Here is a 19,591-nt window from a genome sequence, read left to right as displayed (position 1 = left end):
CGGGGTCCGGACGTAGATTCCGGGAGAGGACACCTGCAGGGGAGGACCCGGCAGGGGGTCCCGCCTCCGCGCGGCCGCGGCGCGCCGCCTCGAACTACGCTTCCCAGGCTGCTCCGCTGCCGCCGCGCGCCCCAGCGCTGCGCCCGGCCGGGAGCCGCCTGTTGATCGCCGCGCTCGCCCGGGCCACGGCGCCGCCCCTGCACGGTCGGCCCCGCTACCTCGGGGCAGACGGACTTACGGCCCGCACCGCCGGCTCCGGGATGGGCGCACGGAAGGGTGAGCGCGCTGCGGGGGTGAGGGCCGGCCGGGGCCAGGCGTGGTCTGCAGACCCCGGCCCACAGCGCGTGGGCGGCCGCGCCCTCCCCGCGGGGCTTGAGGATGCTCCGCTGCGTCCGCGCTCGGCTGGGCGGGCGCGCGGAACCCGGGCCGCTTCTAGCCTCCGCGGCCGGGCGGGTAGTGCGGGGCGGCGCGGGGCGGCGCGGGCCGGAGGCGCCCGCCGGGGTGTGGGTCCCACGCTCCGCACTGCGGCTCCGCAGCCTCGGCAGCCCGGCGGGCCGCTGCAGTGAGGGCGCGGTCTCCCGTCTTCGCGCTGCGGGGCTGGGTTTTTCCAAGCTGGGCTTTGTTCCCCACTTTCTTCTCTCCGGTGAACGTTAGACAAGCTCATGGAGCGTTGTGCCTGTCACTGCATCGTTAAAGCGGGAGATGGGGAAGGGTGGATTCTAGCTGGCATCTTTTTTTAAGATCCCTGGAGCTGTCACCCGCCGGGCGTTTCAGCCTCCGAGAAAGCGGCAATCGGAGCGGCCTGATGCTGCAGGTCCTCAAGACCTTCATTTTTTTTTTTTCCTGGTTAAAGTAGTGATAGCATGTGCTCCCTGAGTCTTCCTAAATTTTCCCTGCTGATCTGCAGAAAGGAAGATTGATTTTAAAATAATAATATTAATAAAAGGCTTCTAATGGGAATTTTTACTTAAAGCATTCAAAGGTGGGAAGGTGATGCAGGCAAAATGCAAATTAGCAATGAAGGAGGCCGTGAATGCAACGGCTTCATCTTACCCATTAAACGGCCGAATCACAAGGCACTTGGGAAGGGAATGAAAAAGAACATCGCAGGAGGTATTTTTTAATCTGGGTTCCTGTCCTAGCTGTACCATTAAGGAGCTGAGCAAGCCCCTTCACCTCTCTGAGTCTCTTTCTCCGTGTAAAATGGGGCGTTTGGGCCCATCATTTCCAAACATCTGTTCTTCCTAGATGCTCCTATGAGGGAACTGAAGGGATGAGGTCGCTTCTGTTCAACACCATTACAAAAAGCCTGATTGTGACAGAACAAGTGACTTTACCCTAGTGAAGAGGAAAGATTTTTTTTCAGGGCTTAGGAATCCAATTTAAAAAAAAAAATAAAACTGATTTCCTCTCTCTACTCTCTTCAGTCGAACCCAATAAATATGTATCACAGCCACTTTAATGTTTGTAAATTACTGTAAATTGGTAGGCAACTTGTGTTTCTTTGCTTTTGTTTTTAATTTGCTGAAGACGAAGTCATGAGATCTGCGGGTAAAGGGAGAAGGTCTTGCAAGGCTGGTTAAATGTGGTCAACAAGGAGGTGGGGGGGGGGGGGGGGGGAAGCCTCAGTAAGAAGTAACCAGAGAGCAAACGCACTGAGGAAAGAGAGGACAAGGACTGATGGGTCATTGTTTGAATAATACACAACAAAGGGAATAAGAGAACCAGAAAACCAGCGCTGTGCAAACTCTTCCATAACTGATTCAGGCAAGGACTCCTCCATGGGTTCAGAACCTTTGAGAGGTTGTTAGAGAATAGGATTATCTCACCACAAATTACCTAGAGAAACAGTGGCCATCCAATGGAAAAATGAGGAGGTTACCACCTCAGCCTAGTGCTCAAGCACACCAGCACCTATTATGAGTCTCCTGTGGGGATGCAATAACGTCATGATTTCACCTATGCGGTGTTCCATAAAGACTGGAAAAGTGACTGTTGGGAGAACAGGGAGTATTGCAGATTACAATACTCAAGTGATGTAACAACCACTTGACATTTGTGAACTTTGGATCCTAGATCAGAAAAAAAAAAAGCTATAAAAGATGACTTGGAGACAACTGGAAGAATTTTAACTTAACATGGGCTGCATATTAAATAATATTATGGAATTACTTTTCATTTTCTTAGGTGCAGTAGTGGTACTGTGGTTATGTAAGACACTGTCCTTAGTTGTTTGAAGTACAGGTATCAGAGGAAATGTGCAACTTTGAGCTAATTCAAGGGCAAAAAGTGAAAAGTGTAATGGTGAGGGAGGAAGCTCAGGAGTGTAGCAAAATGATGGCAGTGCATCTAAGAAAATGGTATCCTGGTATTTATTATACTGTTCTTTTATACTTTCTGTAAGTTTGAACTTTTTAAATTAAAAAAGTGGGAGAGATTAATAAAATTAGAAAGTCAATAAAGAGAAAGGATTGTGGGGAACTGTGCGGTTAGTGATACCTAGCCGCAGTGAATCCATGGCTTTGAGTTTCCAAGATTAAAATCCTGTTGGAGGTGTGCGTAGGCTCAGGGGAAGTCCCCTTTTTTGGTTTTTCTTGGTTCCTATCAATCATTTATTCTGATGATACTACATCCCCTAACTCCAACCTCAAAGTATTGATAATTCCCAAACCTTTGAAATGCTAGCCCTACTCAAGAACCATCCTGAAAGCACCGTTCTTTCCTCTATACATTCAAGATTTGTGTCTGTATAAAAGGAAGTTCCAGGGGTTGTTTTTATTTTGAGTTAGGGGAGTGTTGAGGAAAGAACAGATCCAGCCTTTTGATAGAACAGAAGTTGTTCTGTCAAATGAGAGGGTTTCCTCTCATTCCCTTTATTGGTAAATTGCATACAACCAAATTGTTTCTTATAGACCATAAGTGAGTGGTTCAAAGAGGCTCATAGAAGGCATGTGCAGAAGAGACTTCCTGTCGTCCATGCAGGAAAACAGAATTAACTCTTAAGAAACAACACAATTTTATACAGAGCCTTTTGCTGCAAAGATACTTTTGCTATACCTGGAATATACATACTTCTACGTTTATGTTTTGCCCTCCTGTTCTGGCCTCAAGGCTACCCCATGTCTTTAAGTAGGTTGCCAGGTTTCCCCTATTGAAAGCTGGGTAGAGTGCTAATGAGAAGGTCAGCTCTAGGACGGTGGGTAATAGGAGCTCATGAAACAGGGTACAAGGCCAGCCGTGCCAAGCCTGGAGTTGAGTAGGGAGCAAATATGAGGCACCGGCCCTGAGAGGCCTCTCATCAGGACAGTTGAAGGCGTCTAGAGTCTAGTAAGCTGGGCTGCTGTTCAGCCAGTATGTACAGGGACAGCCATCCCTGATATTTAGAAATGACAACCATTCTGACTGGGCAGTGCTCATTCCATACCATTTGCTAATTATTTTGCGTATCATATTAATAAGCAGTCACGAGTCGAGGTGCACATAGTACCTATAAGTCATAACAAAACATTGATCAAAACCTAGCTGGAATACAGATGCCAGAGTAAGAGACAAAATAGGTCAAAGACTACATAAGCAGGCAGAAGCTGGGAGGGCATGTGAATCAAAAGACAGAAAGTAGAGAACCCATAGTGTCAGTCAGGAAGTGAGAAGCCATTAATTCCTGAAGGCAAGGCAAGGGAATATGGCCAGAACCAATAGGCAGTTAAAAACTAAAAAGGCACATATACCCAAGTGCAGTGCAAGAAGTCAGGAAATAGAAACTCCTTAGAAAACAGAATCGGGCCAAAGGGATAAGGCAGCAGCAGGAAGCAGGACCTGCCAAGCGAATTACAAACCAGGTAGCAGTGTGGCAGAGAGTCTAAAACTTCCATGTTAAAGAGCTTCTGCCCCAGCCAGGAAGCTTCTTGGCTGCTGTCTGCCCATGTCGAAACCTATCTCCTCCTTTGGCCAGGCTATACATGATGGCTTGCTACACCTGGCAACGCTGACCTGGAACTCTTAGAAGCTACTGCCTCTCTATATTTAACAGATCCTGACAAAGATAACAGAGGGAACAAATACCCCAAATAAAAGACTATTCCCAGACCAAGGGCAAAAATGAAATGGCTTTGACTGAGGGCTTGCATGTGCTAGGCACCGTGCCTGCTACGCACATTATCCTATTAAGTGTCACCTCCACCTTCTGAAATAAGTACTATTCTTTGCCTGTCTTGCAGAGGAAAGAACAGAGGCTTGGAAAAGCTTCTCTTGCACACAGACCTGTAGCCATCACACCCAGGGCTGGTTGACTCCAAGGCCCTTGCTTTAAGTCTTATGAACCTGGAGGGGGGTAGCTCACCAGTAGGCACATGGTCTTAAAAGGAGACTGTTTTCAAGCACAATTTGAGCTATGGGAAATTTTGTGTGATAAGTTTGGGAAGTTAACAACACGTAGTCTCAGAGACAAAGTCTTCAGTCTGGTGAGATCTGTTTCTCATTCCCCTTTCAGCTTGTTCCCTTCAATTGCCTTGTCTATTTTTTGCCTGAAATTCCTCCGCATCCTACCGCATTCTCTGTCCTTCATCCCCTGAAAAGTATTTCCCAGAATATGACAGGAGCCATTTGCTTGTTAAGAAAGAAAGAAAAGAAAGAAAGAAAGAAGGAAAAGAGAAATAGACATGACTGGGCCATCTTCAAATAGCTAGATTTTAAAACACAAGCTATGTGGTTGTTGCTTTTTTTAAAAAAAAATATTTATTTTTGAGAGAGAGACAGAGATAGAGCGTGAGTGGGCAAGGGGCAGAGAGAGGGAGACACAGAATCCGAAGCAGGCTCCAAGCTCTAAGCTGTCAGCACAGAGCCCAGACGAGGGGCGTCAACCCACAAACTGTGAGATTATGACCCAAGCTGAAGTCGGACACTTAACTGACTGAGCCACCCAGGTGCCCACAGACTATGTGTTTTGTACACATTTTTGCATTTGCCTACAGCTAGAAAGGAATTAAATATATAGGAATAACTCATGTCTTGTTGGAAGATACATTGATAGGCCGATTTTGTTCTAATTTACTGTCAGAAAATGTAGATTTGACCCTTGTGCATGTTGGTTCACTGGTTATTTTTAAACTATTATGAAATATTGAAGATTTATAATAAAGAATAGCAACTTCTCACTTCCCCACCCCTACTTGGGAATAAATCATCACCAGTATAGTTGAAGCCTGAGTCCCCCTTCTCCAGCCCCCTCCCTGGCCCCCTCCTCTCCCAGTGCGGCGTCTGTCCTTTCTATGAGCCTTCCTAGAGATGTATACTCCAAAGTAACTTAACGGCACAGTTTTGCCCATTTAAAAACTTTTCACTGTGTTTTTGAGAGTATTTTTTTGCGTAGTCTTTTGTAAAAATTCGCCTTTGGTTTGGACGGGGTTTAATAAATCGGACTGCTTGTTTTGGCTTTGGCTCCAAGTCTTTGTGTGTAGGCAGGGCCAGAGGCTGGGCGCTTGGTGTGGTATCTGCTTTTCCTCTCATACCGCTGTTGTACAAATAAGGTAGTGGACAAAGAAGCAAAGAAAGCCACACTCCTTGTTTTCCTCCCCAGGGCTTGTGTCTTTGGGTAATAGAAGAGTGATTGGGAGACCCAGGTCATTTGTCCTTCAGCTCTAGTCCTTCCTCCGTTTTCCGTTCTCCTAACTGACTTGGTGTGCGTGCCCACCTGGACTCTGGGAAGCCTTGATTGGCACTCGCTTCATTCCAGCGTGTACATTCGTTATCTTGTTGCACGTGGAGTGCTTGCCATGGGACAGACGCTGTGTCGGAGGGGAGGCTGAAGCAGCGCTTTGCAGACTTTCCACTGTGGCATCGCCAACGGGAGGAGTGACCAGATGTGAACCTTTGTGGGGCCCAGGCCAGAGCTGAAGCAGGCCAGCCAGTCATGAGCCAGAGATCTGCAACTTGCCTTTTACAATTCTGTGAATCCTGCATTCTTCTCCGCAGTATACCTATGTGTTTTATTAAATGATAGTAACTAGGTTTCCCCCCAGATCTTTAAGTCAAAGTTGTGCTCCAGGAGGATGCACTATTTTTTCTCTCTTCTGGCTTTGATACCCCTTCATTAAATGCAGTGTATGCGGTTTGTTTTAAGGGTACCATTCTATTGTATTAACACGTTACTGTAGCTAATTAATTAACATCTCTTGCCCTGCCAAACTGTGAGCTTGGTTGGAGCACAGGATATCATTTGTTTTGTTCAGTGCTCTTGTCCCAGCGGTATCTGAAAAAGGTGAGCGTTCAGTACTTATTTGTTATATGAATATACAAACCTGAGCTTGAGAAGCCTAAGAATATAAAGAATTATGATGTTGTCCCTGTCCTCTGGGAGTTTGTGGTAAGAGTTGGAGAGAAAACCATATATGTGACAAACATGAAAAGATAATGAGAGAGCAAGGGATGAATACCAAATTGGTGACATAGTGTGAATTTAGGAAGAGGAGTGATTCCTGTGGTCTTAGGTGGTCTCAGAAAGTTCCATGGCACAGAGTAGAGGCATGCAGTGGAATGAACTCTGGACCAGTGGGTCACTTCACCTCTCTGAGCTCACTTCCTTCATTTGCATTTGTTGGATGCCTACTCTGGGTCAAGACTTGTGTTGAGAGCCAGGATTATAACACTGAACAAAACTGGTATAGTTCCCACCCTCACAGAGATTAGCAAGGAAGACAGAGGTAAAACAAGCAGTGGTAATGAAGTCAAGGAGAGCTGTGAACAAGGGTGTATGCCATGGGAGAGGGAAGTGACCCCGACCTTGTCTTGGTGTCTGAACAAGGCCTTCTGGAGAAATTGAAGCTTACATGAGGCGAGAAGATGAACAAGACAGCATTTAACTGAGAGTGGGGTGGGGTAACTAGTGCTCTGAGCAGAGGGAGCAACATAAGGCATGATCCAGGAATTGGAGGTAGTCCAGGAGGCTGGAGCCAGGAGGGGATGGGGAGTGCAGTGCAGGATGAGGCTGATGAGGATGACAGAGGCCAGACTCTGAATTTGATCCTTATCCACAAGGCAGTGGGAAGCCATTGGAGAATTTTAAGCAATAAGGCAGAGTTTTTTAAAAAGATCATTTGTATGGAGAAAGGATCAAAGGGTTAAGACTGGATGTGGCAGGGCAGACAAGTGAAATAGGTGGATTCTAACATGTTCAGGTAAGGACAGGGTTTGGTGATGGATGGGTGGGGAGAAGACAAGAAAAAGAACGTGTCAAAGATGGCTCCCTAGTTTCTTGGCACCAACTGGAAATTCTAGAGGAGGAGAAGCTGTTTGGTAGGACAAATGATGAGAGTACTCAGAGGTGCTTGAGACAGCCAAGGAAAGATGTTGGCTTGGCAGTTGGAAATATTTGGACCTAGGCCTCAGGAACAAAGTCTAGGACAAATATATGGATTTGGGGGTCTTTAAGATATGGATTATAGTTAAAACTTTGGAGGTGTTGAGTTCCCTCAGGGAGATTCGTAGGAGAGAAGTTCTAAAACAGGACCTGAATATGCCAGTAGTTAAGATGGAGGAAAAGGAATTGCCAAAAGAGACCAAGACGGAGTGACCGGGGAAGTAGGAGAAAAACCATCTATGTTGCTGGACTGGATGCTCTTTAAGGCTTCAGTCAGCTCTGACATTCTGTGGTCCTGCAGAGCTGGGATTTGAGCCAGGTCTCAAAAGCAGAGCACATGGATAGGCCATGAGCATAGAGCAGGGCATTCCAAGGAATATTACTGTATCAGCCAAGGTTTCAACAAGAAACAGAGGACACACTCAAATGAACAGTTTGAAGAAGTTTTAATAAAGAGGCTATTTACAAAGACGCAGAGTGGGTTTAGGGAATTCAGTAAGACAGAAATCTGGCACTAGTCACAACAGGGACCCTTCACCACTCCCAGGCCTGAAGTCAGCTGGATGAGAGAGCAGCTGTGTATAGAGAGGACCTTCTGGACCAACCTCCTTGTTCCCTGCTCTCTGGTTTCTTTGTAGAGCCTCCTGTTGGCCAAACATAAACCAGAGAGCAAGAGAGCCCATTCACGCAGTAAATACATTATATTCCTGGGGCACAGAGCAAGGTGGAGAGTGGATGTGGAGGGGCAAACAAGATACTCAAACAATTATCTTGAAAAATGGAAATGTGTGAGTAAGAAAGTGTATTAGCTTCCTATTGCTGCTGTCACAAATTCAGTGGCTTAAAACAACAAGAATTTAGTATGTTACAGTTTTGGAGGTTGGAAATCCAAAACAGGTTTCGCTGGGCTAACATCAAGGTGTCAGCAGGTCTGCACTCTTTTCTGAAAGCTCTAGAAAATAATCCATTTCCTTGCCTTTCCCAGCTCCTAGAGGGCAGTCACATTTCTTGGCTTTCACCCCCTTCCTCTCTCTTCAAAGCCAGCATCACTCTGACCCTCTGCTTCTATCATCATGTCTTCTCTGGCTCTTCTGCTTTCCTTTTCCATCTTTTAAGAGCCCCTGTGATTACATTGGGCTCACCCAGATAATCCAGGATAATCTCCCTATTTTAAGATCCTTGATTTAACCCACATGGTCCCTTTTGCCATGTAAAGTAACATATTCTTGGTCCTGAGGATTAGCATCTGGACATCTGTAGGGTGTCATTACTCTGCCTATCACAGAGAGCAAATAAGCCTTTTTGGCTGGAGTAGAGTAACTCCCTGGAGAAAGTAATGAAGACAGAAAACAGAAAGTGCATATGAAGCCAAATTATGGGAGTTTTGGATGCTAGACTGTCTGAATTTTCATTCTGTAGACAAGAGGGGGCCATTGTTAAGTCCTTGCCCAGAGAAGTGGCTTGTTAGCAGTGTGAAGAAAGATGATCTGATTGTGGTGCGCTGGTGGCTTAGAAGGAAGAACAGAAACCTTTCAAGATGTGATTAGAGTAATCCAGGCCCAAAGGACAAAGGTCCAAAACAAGAGTGACAGGAAAGCATGGTGTGAAAAGTTCTGTTGCAGTAAGAGTCTACAGGAGATGCTAACCAAGTGGACATGAAAAGAAGGGGGAGACAGGCGCCTGGGTGGCTCAGTCAGTTAAGTGTCTGACTTTGGCTCTGGTCATGATCTCGCGGTTTGTGAGTTTGAGCCCTGTGTCGGGCTCTGTGCTGACAGCTCAGAACCTGGAGCCTGCTTCAGATTCTGTGTCTCCCCCTCTCTCTGCCCCTCCCCTCCCCTCCCTCCCTCCCTCCCTCCCTCTCTCTCTCTCTCTCTATCTCTCTCTCATAAATAAACATTAAAAAAAGGCGGGGAGGAATCTGAGGGTGGTCCAAGTTTTTAATGTGAATGACTGATAGATTAATGGTATGATCTAGAAAATCAGGAGAGCAAGTCAGTTTCACAGGAAGATGTGAAATTGGGAGGATAGTTGTAGAATCCTGGAACAGAAACAAATAGAATCTTATCACCTCTAAGATACCACTGACTGTAAAACATCAATATTTTGTGTACCACTAAGGAAAAAATGCTGTCAATTAAAATATGATGCATTTTCTTAAAAGTATAATTTTGGCTTTATTGAAAGAGCAGCTTTAGACTTACACATAGACTTTTTTGACATCTTTTAATTGACATATAACAAATTGCATATATTTATCTTTTAAAATTGCATATATTTAAAGTGTGCAGTTTGCTAAGTTTTAACATGCATGCACCTGTGAAACCATCACCACAATCAAGGTAGTGAACAAACATATGTATAGCTCAAAATTTTCCTCATACCCCTTCCGGATCCTCCCCTCTGCCCCTTGCTACCTCTCTCTCTTCCATTCCCAAGCAGCTATTAATTTACTTTTCTGTCATATAGATTAGTTTACACTCTCTAGCATTTTAGTAAGTGGAGTCATACCATATGCATTCTTTTGGGTCTGGCTTCTTTCATTCAGCATAATTATTTTGATGTTCCTCCACGTTCTAGTGTGTTTCAGTAGTTCATTCCTTTTTACTTCTGATAGATTCCATTATGTAGATATACCATGATTTGTTTATGCATTGACCTACGAATGATCATTCAGTTTATTTACAGCTTTTGGTTTGAAATAAAGCTTCTATGAATACATTTTTTAAGTTATAGATCACCCTGGGCATAAAAAGGGAAAGTGCAAGTGAAACGAATTGGTTAGTATTCTTAAAAGTTCTTCACCTTTAGAGTTCAACCTTTGGGCCACTTTTTGATTCAGCCATTAATGTCTGGTTTTTTTCCACACAGTATCTCCTCTGTGCCATTTAGAGTAGTAATTGTTTTGGGGCGCTCAGGCAGCTAAGCAGCCTACTGCGGCTCAGGTCATGACCTCACGGTTTGTGAGTTCGATCCCCACATTGGGCTCTGAGCAGCTGTCAGTGTGGAACCTGCTTGAGATTCTCTCTTTCTTCCCCTCGCTCTCTGCCCCTCCCCCATTTATGCATTCTCTCAGGATGGATAAATAAACTTAAAAAAAAAAAGAGTGGTAATTTTTTTTTTTAATTTTTTAATGTTTATTTTTGAGACAGACAGAGACAGAGCATGAACGGGGGAGGGGCAGAGAGAGAGGGAGACACAGAATCCGAAACAGGCTCCAGGCTCTGAGCCATCAGCCCAGAGCCCAGAGCCATCAGCCCAGAGCCCCGTGACGCGGGGCTCGAACTCACGGACCTCGAGATCGTGACCTGAGCTGAAGTCGGACGCTTAACCGACTGAGCCACCCAGGTGCCCCAAGAGTGGTAATTTTTTAAAAAACCTATAAAAGAACTAAAAGGCATTAATGCTGGGTCCTTAACCCTGCTCTGTAATTATGTAGAGCTAGCTTAACCTGGGCCTTCCTTTGGGAGGGTTGCTAAACATGCCTGAGTCACCACCTCTCTCACTCCTTCTCCATTAGGTTTAAAAAGAGTGGTGTACTATTTTTTAAAGCCCTGCGGATTTTTTTTTTCCAAATCCCTGACACCCATTCTTCTAGTTTTGAAGCTGGTGCTTTTGATATTTATGCATTCGTAGGCAATGTCAAGTACATCTTGACTGCTGCTGGGCCAACAGTAATTGTAGGATCATCCATTGTAAAACACATCTCAATTTCAGAATGTTAAATGTGGAAAACTGTGTAACTTTAAGTAGGATTGTTCAACCAGTTCATTTGATGGCTAAGGCCCTGGCAGATTTAGATCTATGCCCAGTGTCACATGATAAATAAGCGGTTGCAGAGACCAGAACAAAGTGCATATGATCCAATTGTTCTCTGACTTTAGTGGGATAGTTTTTGCAGGAGGGTTTTGTTTGTTTGTTTCACTGGACTATAGCAATGGAAGCTTAAAAGAAGTCTGGCTAGGGACGTCTGGGTGGCTCAGTCGGTTAAGTGTCTGACTCTTAATTTCAGAGTCATGAGATCAAGCCCCACATTGGTCTCTGCATTGGGCGTGGAACCCGCTTAAGATTCTGTCTCTCTCCCTCTCCCTCTGCCCCTACTGGCACAGTGCCTGTGCTCTCCCGTGCTCTCTCTCTCTTTCTCTCAAAAAAAAAAAAAAAAAAAATCTGGCTAATGAGAGAGTTATGTTGTATATGGAAAAGACACCCAAGTAGAAAACCACAAACTTGAATGTGGTGAGCAGTTGAATTAATAAGAGAGGGGAGCAACATTCTAATAGCCCTTTAGTGGCTCACTTTCACCCAGTCTCTTCCCATGCCAACCCATTCTTCATTCTTACCTTTTGAATTACTTTCTATAAAAAAACAGCACTTCTCAGATCATTCCTTTACTTTAAAAATTTGTGGTGGAGGGGTGCCTGGGTGGCTCAGTCAGTTGAGCATCCAACTCTTGATTTTGGCTCAGGTTATGATTTCATGGTCCGTGAGTTTGAGCCCTGAGTGCACCGTGCTGACAGTGCAGAGCCTGCTTGGTATTCTCTCACCCCCTCTCCTTCTGCCCCTACCCCCTCATGTTCTCTCTCTCTCTCTCAAATATAAACATTTTTTAAATAAAAAAAATAATAAAAATAAAAATGTGTGGTGGCTCCCCATCTCCGACAGAATAAAGCCCAACGTCCTTGGCAAGACTCGTAGGGAAGGCCCTGCCCAAGTGTCCCTGTCTTGCCTTTATTTCCTTCCTCTCCCCATAGCACATCAACCCTTCACCAACATACCACCTACCTTCTTATCTTTGTGCCTTTGTTTATGCTGCTCTTTTCTCTGGAATAATCCTTCCCCACCCACGCCCATCTATGGTCTTTTTCTTCAGGGCTCAAATGCAACCCCTTTTTCACAGTTTCCCCTCAACTCTCCACTTCTCTTACCTGATGATTACTTCCTCTTGTGTTTTTAATTTTTTTTTTAATGTTTATTTATTTTTGAGAGAAAGAGAAAGAGAGAGTGAGCAGGGGAGGAGCAGAGAGAGATGGAGACACAGAATCCAAAGCAGGCTCTGGGCTCTGTGCTGGCATTACAGAGCCCAACATGGGGCTCGAACTCACGAGCTGCAAGATCATGACCTGAACCAAAGTCGGATGTTCAACCGACTAAGCCACCCAGGTGCCTCCCTCTTGTGTTTTTAAACCTATTTAATCCTTCTGTTATAACACTTATCAAGTGGTGTTATCTCTATGCGGGTGTCTCACTGAGCTGTGATCTTCTTGAAGGATCACATCTTGTTTATCTTTGTGTTGCTGCTTTCTAGACCCGTGCCTGACAAATGGTAGGCATACAGCAAATATTAATTGCCTTGAAAGATCTGATTGAGGTTAATACTGCCTAAGGAGAAACACAATCAGCTAAGTAAGTACCTTGCTATTTCCTAAATGCAATATTATCTTTCTAGAGGAGAGATGAAAAATCCTCTGCAGGAAAGACGGGATTGAGTAAAATTTTGAGTGAAAGTTTAGGAGTGAGGTGGTATAAAAGAGTGGGTTGGAAGGAGAATGGACTAGAGGTATAACGAGATAGGGAGCATGACTAAGGAAACAAAAAGGAAATGGGACTAGGGGCTGCTGGGTGGCTCAGTCAGTTAAGCATCAGACTCTTGATTTCAGCTTAGTTCTTGATCTCAGGGTTGTGAGTTCAAGCCCATGTTGGGCTCTGCACTGGAAGTGAAGCCTACTTAAAAAAAAAAAAAAAAAGGAAATGGGACTGTGGGACTAGAAAGAGAACAGAAGATGAGGGAAGAAGAAAAGAGAAACATGGAGAGAGTATGTAGTCAGGATTTTAGAATCTTACTTAGATGAATTGCAGGGAGTTAATGAACAATGCTTTCTCACACGGACATTCCAGACTCTTTCCTGAATGAGCCCCATTTTGTATTCCTCACATCACTCTCTCCCTGAAAAGACCCAAGTATGCTTCTTACAACGGCTTTACAATTCATGCATTGTTTTTCACTGTTTTCTATGGAAAGCTGGAGGAGGCAGAGTAGTGTGGTAGAAAGGCTCTCTACTCCACTGGGAACCAGGACGCCTGGCACATGCCAGCTCTGGAGCCTCGAGCAAGGCACTTAGCCACCTTTGCCTCAGAATCTTCATCTGTAAAATGGGATATTAATATCTGTCCAGGATTCCTTTCTGGACTGCTTGGAAAGATCTAAATAAGTGAAAGAATGCATATGAAAACCCTTTGTAAGCTGTCCGGTTGCTCTGCGGAGGGAGGTGATATTACCTTTTCTTTGAATTATTTGTCCAATAAAGACTCCATTGGCAGATAGCAGAGCCCTGTCTCCTGTCAATAAGTCCAGTTCATGGAATAAAATAACAGTGTCTCTTTCTTATTTGTAGTATTCTGAAGTCCTGGGAAGCTGGTCTGTTTAAATGTTCATGACCCATGAGAAGGGCATATAAGAAACCATGGCACTCCCTTTTCAAAAAGAGCTGGAGAAATACAAGAACATCGATGAAGATGAGCTTCTTGGCAAACTCTCAGAAGAGGAACTGAAACAGTTGGAAAATGTTCTTGATGACCTAGATCCCAAGGTTAGTGACCTAGAACTGAAGCAGCATGGGTCATGATAGTATGGGATAAATGGTGTGGCTTGGTCATTAAACAATGGTAGAGAGATCCCTTAGCTCCAAATGCAAATTCTGGGTTCTTCCCCTGATTGGTTCTGGGTGATTCACTCTGGCAAATTCATAAAGAACCTCAGTAGCCACATCTGTATAATACGGCAAACGTATTTCTCAAAAACCAATTTAATGTAAATAGTAAAAAATATTTCCCATTTCTTAAGAAAGCAACAGTCTGACTTAGGGAGGAAGAAAAGAAAGAGGGAAAGGGAACAAATCTTACCAAAGTTCTATTGTGAGGTCATACAGTCTACTGGGCACAGAAGCCATTGGAGTAAATTATATTATTCCCATTCAGGAGCGCCTGGGTGGCTCAGTCAGTTGAGTGTCTGACTTGATTTCGGCTCAGGTCATGATCCCACGGTCATGGGATCGAGCCCTGTGTCAGGCTCCATGCTGAGTGTGGAGCCTGCTTAGGATATTCTCTCTCTCTCTCTCTCTCTCTCTCTCTTTCTCATTCTCTGCCCCCTGCCCCCTCACTTTGCCCCTCCCCCACTTGTGCATGCTTTCTCTCTCTCTCTCTCTCTCAAATAAATAAAATTTAAAAAATTAAAAATTAAAAAAATTAAAAAATTTTATTCCCATTTCATATATGAGGGGGACAAACTAGGAGAGGTAATTGATATAAGATCCCATATTAGTAAACACCAGAGGTGGTATTTAAACCAAGTCTTTATCCTCAAATACAGATCTGTTTTATATCTTATTTATAAAAACTGCATAAATAACTTGAAACCTTTGGTGATCTTACAGCAATGGATAGATTTAAGTTATTATAGCAACAATATCATGTAAATTTAAGTGGAGCTTCTAATATTTTTATCAGCTCTTGAAATGCTAAGTAGCTTGTTACAGTGTTTGTTTAGCAAACACTTTCTTCAGCCCTGATAGTGTTATCTTAAACTTAGAATCAGAGGCATCCAAAATAGTGGTTTTTACTATAAATAAAAATGTCGCTAAAAATTATTTGTATGATATTTTGATAGGCCAGACATTGGATATTTTATTTACTTTAAATTTTTTTTTTAGTTTTGAAACTTAAGGAATCCCTAAGCTTCATCAAGCAAGTATCAGCATCTACCCTATTTGTTCACATGCTTGGATGTTTTCCTAGGAGAGAGGCTAGAGATAGGAGAGGATAGCCATGTTGGCTCCTCATTTGTCTCCATATGCCTGCCTAGGAGCACATTGGGTACAGAGCTGGCCAAACCTAAGTGTGATCTGTGAAGAAGGAGGCCACGAAGGGTGGCTGGACTTTTGCCACCACATTCTAGAAAGCAGCTGCAGAAGACTCAGAGGCTGCTCGAGCCGTTTATGTTCTGCCTGCACTCACTGGGAGCCTTCCTCTCAGCACAGGATGTTAGAACAAGTAGGGCCTCAGAGACATGCCAGAGACCTCGGTCCTCAGTTCACGCGTACGTCTCTGCACAGGTGTCCTGCCTCCCCAGTATCAGCAGGGCTGGGGTGGGGGGTGGGTAACAGAGCATCAGTAGGGCAAACACCTTCCTTCCTGCTCACACCTCTGTGTCATCAGAGCGCCCTGCTACCGGCTGGATTGCGACAGAAAGACCAGACACAGAAAGCAGCCACTGGCCCATTTGATCGTGAGCACCTCCTTATGTACCTGGAGAAGGAGGCTTTGGAACAGAAAGACAGGGAAGACTTTGTGCCCTTTACTGGAGAAAAGAAAGGTAAGGACCACAGGTACCACATCCTGGGACAGAGGGACTCCGGATACCTTGTCACAGGGGGTCCAGCAAGGGAACTGACCTGGAAGTGAGGAAGCCCAAGAACTGGATTTTTTATTGAAAGAATCATGGCTGGTAGAGACATGTCAGTGTATATTTGTCCAATCCTGTAGAATGTGCACCGCCATGAGCGAACCCTAATGTAATGTATGGACTTTGGGTGATAATGATGTCAATGTAGGTTCTTCAGTTATAACAAACGTACCACTCTGCTGCAGGATGTCGATGGGGGAGGGTTTGTAAGTGTGGGACAAGGAGTATATTGGAACTCTCTGTACTGTGCTCTATGAACCTAAAACTCCTCCAAAAAAATGATGTTTACTCAGCAAAAAAAATACTAAATAAATATCTAGGCTAAATAAATGAATACTTAGAGTGTGATGGTACTCAAGTTAGTTCTATGAAAAATATCTTCAACCCCAAAGAAAAAGCTTTGGCAGTATGAGGTAGTGTCGTGCCTCAAAGAAGGTTTATAGGCATTAGTGTGTTTCTCTTAGCCCAGTGCTTGACCAGCTGCAGATGTCCCCTCAAGGCCTTTCTACTCCATGTCTAGGATAGTGGTGGCACCAGACCCCTAACCTGAGATGCTACCGTTAGAGACCAGTGCAGTCAACCATTCCCTCAGCCAGGATTTACCAGACACCAGGTGCTGGGGCCACAGTGAATAAGACCCTACCTTGCCCTCCAGGAGCTTGTGGTCTAGTGAGAAGAGCATTGTGATCATCCTGATGAGGCTCTGAGGAGCAAAGGGATGTTCCTCCAAGACAAGGAAAACGCATCCTCCTTAGCTCTTAACCCTGGGCTCCCGTTTGGAGGAAAAATGGGTCCCAATAGCCTGTGCAGTTTCCACAGCTGCAGACAGTGACTTGGGCCCACGGATACTAATGGAATCATTGGTAACCTCATGGCAGCTACAGTCTTTTTAAAATGCAAATCAAATCATGTCACTCCCCTGCTTCAAGTCTCAAATCCTTACTGTGGTCCTCAGAGCCCTGGGAGAGCTCACCTTGCCCACCTCTCTAATCTCATTTCCCCTTCCCTTGCTAAGTCTTAGCCCCATTGTCATTGTTCATTTCCCCAAATCTGCCAAGTTCCTTTCCCATCCCAGGGTCTTCTCATGGCCCCTTCCTTCTGACCCACATTCCCATTTCTCACATTCTAAACATCTCAGCTTAAATGTCAGGTCCTTGGGCTTTCCCTGACCTTCCCTTCTTTCTGCCATGGCACTCATTTATTGCTTTCACAGCACTATCTCCGTGTTGTTCATCATTTTGTCTATTTACTTTGGGTTTGTGTGTTTCCCACATCAGATGAGATCCCTACAGTGGGACTGTGTCTCTCTTGCATCCCAGCATAGAAACTGGCACTGGGGAGGCACTTGATAAACAGGGGTTCGAATGAATGCCATCTCAGAGCTGCTGTTCGGGGTCCTGGGGGGCAGGAGCATAGCTCCTCAGTTGGCATGAGTCAGAGCAACATCTGGCAGTCCTCTGAATTGTGCACATTTGATGCATCAGGCACCACTGATAACATCAATTTATTAAGAAAGTGAAGTTGGACAGTGACAAATTGGGCAAATAACTAAGGAATGCCATATAAATATGGAGCTGTTTCTAAGGCAGTGTAGCTGCTGTTGGATCGATTTCATTGTGAAAGAACAATTACAATGTCAAATCTTCAATAAAATCCCAATTAACATCCAATATTAGGATAGTGACAGAATAATAAGAGGAAAGTTGTGGTTGCTTCTTCTCAGAGTACAGGTCTGGGGGAGCAGCAATGGTAAAGTATCTCTCAATCCAGATTAATTTCCAGGTGTTTCACATGGGAGTTAAGAGTCCAGGAGCAGTCTGAGTAGTAAATGGTAATACAGAAGGGGCACACAAATTGCATAGTGCTTAGTAGAAGGTTGAGAAGCAACACAGTTGGACAAAATGAGCAGAGAGCAAGTTTTCCAAACAGAGCGGAGGGATCAGAGCAGAGTCTGCAGCACCCCTGGAAGGACTAGCAGATGACCTGGTCCCAGCTAACCAACTGGGAGCAGTGGGAGGCAATCATGAAAGCCTCAGAAGAGGGGCTGTACAACTTCAGTTCTGAATACCGTGTGCCCTGGGCCCTGAGGTTCCTGGGCCACATTTAACTTTCTGTGATGGTTTTATTCACTTAGAACATGATGTGTGATTGCCCCCCCCCTAAAAATGGATATGCAGCAGCAGTTGTCCTAAATTTTGACAACTGGGGGCCACCTGTGCACCTGGTGTTTTGGGTAATCCTAAACACTACCAGGAAGGAGAAATGTAGAAGCCTATTTGACTCTGGAATCAAGATCATCTGAGCCGCAAGGAAAATGCTTTGGGCTGCAGATACTATAAAAAAAAAGTCTGGGATGAACCCCAGCATCTGAGATGTTATTGATTGATTATTTTCTTTTTCATTTTCTATCTTCTAGTCTTTCTCCTTGTATTTTTCATCATTCTCCAGTGTATTTTCCTTCTTTCTGGGAAATGTGGCAGTTTATGTGATGCTGAGGCAGGAAGCAGGTTGATGGTCAATGGTAGAGACCTTGACCCCAGATTGACCACAAGCAGTGGTGTCTCTCTAGGGTGCCCAGCTCTACCTAGTCCCTGTTAACATATGCAAGCATTTGAAGATCTGGTAAACTATCAGGAAGTCTGTAGCCCCTGCAACCAGGGACATCTCTTGGAGAGGATTCATGAAGGAGAGTTACTGACTTTGGGTTTGACCTTTACCTTTCCAATGGGAGTAAGGAAGAGTGGCTAGCCATGGAGACCTAGAAACAGTGTTGGTCCCCATTGGCTGAAGCTGGAGCCAGCTGTCTGTTCTACCCAAGGGGACAGAGGAGAGGGCAATTGAAGGGTGTGTCTTTAGCGAACTCCAAAGATCAAAATGGAGGAGAACAATGTCAAAGATCATGCCAAGAAGTAAGAGCAGCTCCAAAAAAGAAACCACAAATCAAAAGCTGGAAGGAATTGGAAAAAAGTGCAAGTAGGTCTGGAGTATTGCTATGGCAGATCTGGAATGTCCTGGGTTTCCCTTTATGAGTCATTGCACATGTGGGATGTGGGTGCGTTGACCTGGCTAAGTGTTAGGAGCAGGTAACATGCGATTCTCCCACTGATGTGATCGTCAGTCCAGAGGTTGAGGCTGGTGAGGTAGGGCATAGATATCGACATATTCAGAAGTAAGTCAGGGTCAAAGTAAATGGAATCTGGCTGACAGGATGAAGCAGGAGTTGGTGGCAGAGTATGTGCATATGGGAAGCACAGAGTACCTTGCTGTTCACAGACCACCATAATTCTAAAAATGTCAACCCTGATTTCTCCCTTTAAATCTGACTTCCTTTGGTATGTTCTAGAGAGGTGGCTGTGTCCCCAGGTCACTACACTAGTCCAAGTCACCCTAGATACAGCATCCTAGTAGTGAACAATATCAGTCTAGGGGGAAAAACTCTGGAAGAGCACCAGTTTGTCCCTCAGGAACCTCCAATTTGCAAGGTCCAAAGCAAGAACACAAATAGAAGTCCATGTGCCATTTTTTATATTTAAAAGCTAACCAACTGTTGGGGCGCCTGGGTGGCTCAGTTGATTAAGTGTCTGACTTCAGCTCAGGTCATGATTTTGCAGTTTGTGGGTTCGAGCCCCACATCAGGTTCTGTGCTGACAGCTCAGAGCCTGGAGCCTGCTTCAGATTCTGTGTCTCTGTCTCTGCCCTTCCCATGCTCATGCTCTGTCTGTCTCTCAATAATAAATAAACGTTAAAAATTTTTTTGAAAAAAAGCTAACAAACTATTAAAA

General features: G+C 44.8%; 1 protein-coding gene across 3 annotated transcripts in view; it reads left to right on the top strand.

Moving 5' to 3' along the window:
• The window catches only part of TMOD2 (tropomodulin 2), a 66,421-nt gene that overhangs the window by 19,660 nt on the left and 27,170 nt on the right, over window positions 1-19,591 (top strand). For 2 of the 3 annotated variants that reach the window (XM_042988844.1, XM_007081852.3), the window contains 2 exons: window positions 13,744-13,938; window positions 15,563-15,719. In XM_042988844.1, the coding sequence (XP_042844778.1) occupies window positions 13,813-13,938; window positions 15,563-15,719 (283 nt within the window). In that variant the 5' untranslated portion in view covers window positions 13,744-13,812. Of the gene's footprint in view, window positions 1-12,656; window positions 12,755-13,743; window positions 13,939-15,562; window positions 15,720-19,591 lie in introns of all 3 variants that reach the window. The other variant, XM_042988843.1, reaches the window with a different exon arrangement.

Source organism: Panthera tigris, chromosome B3 (genome assembly GCF_018350195.1).
Source record: "Panthera tigris isolate Pti1 chromosome B3, P.tigris_Pti1_mat1.1, whole genome shotgun sequence".
Taxonomy (NCBI): domain Eukaryota; kingdom Metazoa; phylum Chordata; class Mammalia; order Carnivora; family Felidae; genus Panthera; species Panthera tigris.
This window is presented reverse-complemented; position numbering and strand designations above follow the sequence as displayed.